Source organism: Myotis davidii, unplaced genomic scaffold (assembly GCF_000327345.1).
Source record: "Myotis davidii unplaced genomic scaffold, ASM32734v1 scaffold149, whole genome shotgun sequence".
Taxonomy (NCBI): domain Eukaryota; kingdom Metazoa; phylum Chordata; class Mammalia; order Chiroptera; family Vespertilionidae; genus Myotis; species Myotis davidii.
In genome coordinates, this window is record NW_006352194.1 from 5,310,181 (window position 1) to 5,311,499 (window position 1,319).

The following is a 1,319-nucleotide window of genomic DNA, read 5'->3' on the forward strand; positions in this document are numbered from 1 at the left end:
AGTGTCTGCCCGCCAGGCTGCGCTTCCCAGCCCAGGCCACTGAGGAGCTGGCTTCCTGGGAGCCCTGGGAGGCCTGGGATGAGTGAGTGAGCAAACCCCCAGCCGGGCAGGCGGCTGGGCACTGGTCTGGACCCAGAGGAGGATCCGGAGGGGAGTGAGGCGGGCAGCGGACTTTGGTTTCCTGGGTCCCCTTCCTGGCAGCTGCAAAGGCTGTGGGTGCCCCACCTCCCTGCCCCTTGAGGTGTGGGCTGCAGGCGGTGTGCAGCGCTGGGAGAGGGAGGCTGGCCGTCTGACATGGGCTAGTGGGTGCCCCAGCCCTGGGCCCTCAGAACAGGATGCCCAGGGGGAGCAGGGCCAGCAGGAGCACCAGGGGGCCTGGGGAGGGGCTGCCTGAGGAGCTGGCTGAGGCACAGTGGTCGCGGTTGGCACCGATGCAGGCCGCGTACGCCATCACGTGGGGGATGTAGTTCTGCTCATGGACGCCGTGCAGCAGGTGTGCCATGGGGCCCTTGGCGAAGACCGCCACGTCCTCCCCGCCGTGGGTCTCGTGGCGCAGGGGCACAGCGGACTGTGCCTGGTAGTTGTTGTGAGCTGTGGGCCAGAAGGAACACTTGCAGAGAGCCCACCCAGGGCCCGGCGCTGTGCAGCAGCATCTCTGTGCCCCTCCCAGGCTGGCTGGAATGACCCATTTTATAGGAGGGAAAACTGAGGCTGAGTGCGTGGAAGACATTCCACACAGGCCACAGGATTCCGGCCTGAGTCTGTTCTAACATAGAAGCCTGAACTCTCAACCCTCAGAAGAGAAAATCAGCTATTTGGATTAGAAGGGAAGAGTCGACCTAGGAGCGGCTCTTACCATCGGCTGCACATTAGACCCCCCGCCCCCAGGGGCCTCTGGGGACATCAAAACAAATGCACGTTCAACAATAGGGAATGGGATGAACACCTGGAAAGGCTCATGTGTTGGAATATTATGCAGCCAGTAAAAATGACACTGGATAGCAAACACCTGTTTCTGCCAGGCTCTGTGCTATGCTCATCAGACCCTTTTAGTTTTTCAGGTGACCGTGGGAGGTAGGACCCGCTTATGGAGGAAACTGAAGCTGAGAGCTGAAGTTATGGGCCCACAGTCCCAGAGCTAATGAATGGCACGAGAGGATTCACCCCGAGACTGTTCTGACTCAGCGCTGGCTATTCCGAGACCCCGGACCTTGACCACAAGCCTACACTCTGTTCCCAGGCCCATCCCCGAGGGGTGCCCTGCCCCCTCCCAGTCCTGCGTCTTGGCATTCTCACCGTAGTCCACCATGGAGACATTC

The 1,319-nt window shown here is 61.0% G+C and overlaps 1 protein-coding gene across 2 annotated transcripts in view; it reads right to left on the reverse strand.

Annotated features, from left to right (window-relative positions):
- Positions 1 to 182: 182 nt before the first annotated feature.
- ALPL (alkaline phosphatase, liver/bone/kidney) overlaps positions 183 to 1,319 on the reverse strand; it is a 39,553-nt gene continuing 38,416 nt past the window's right edge. For both annotated transcript variants that reach the window (XM_006777603.2, XM_006777604.1), the window contains exon 12: positions 183 to 591. In XM_006777603.2, coding sequence (XP_006777666.1) covers positions 326 to 591 — 266 coding nt within the window. In that variant the 3' untranslated portion in view covers positions 183 to 325. The remainder of the gene's footprint in view (positions 592 to 1,319) is intronic.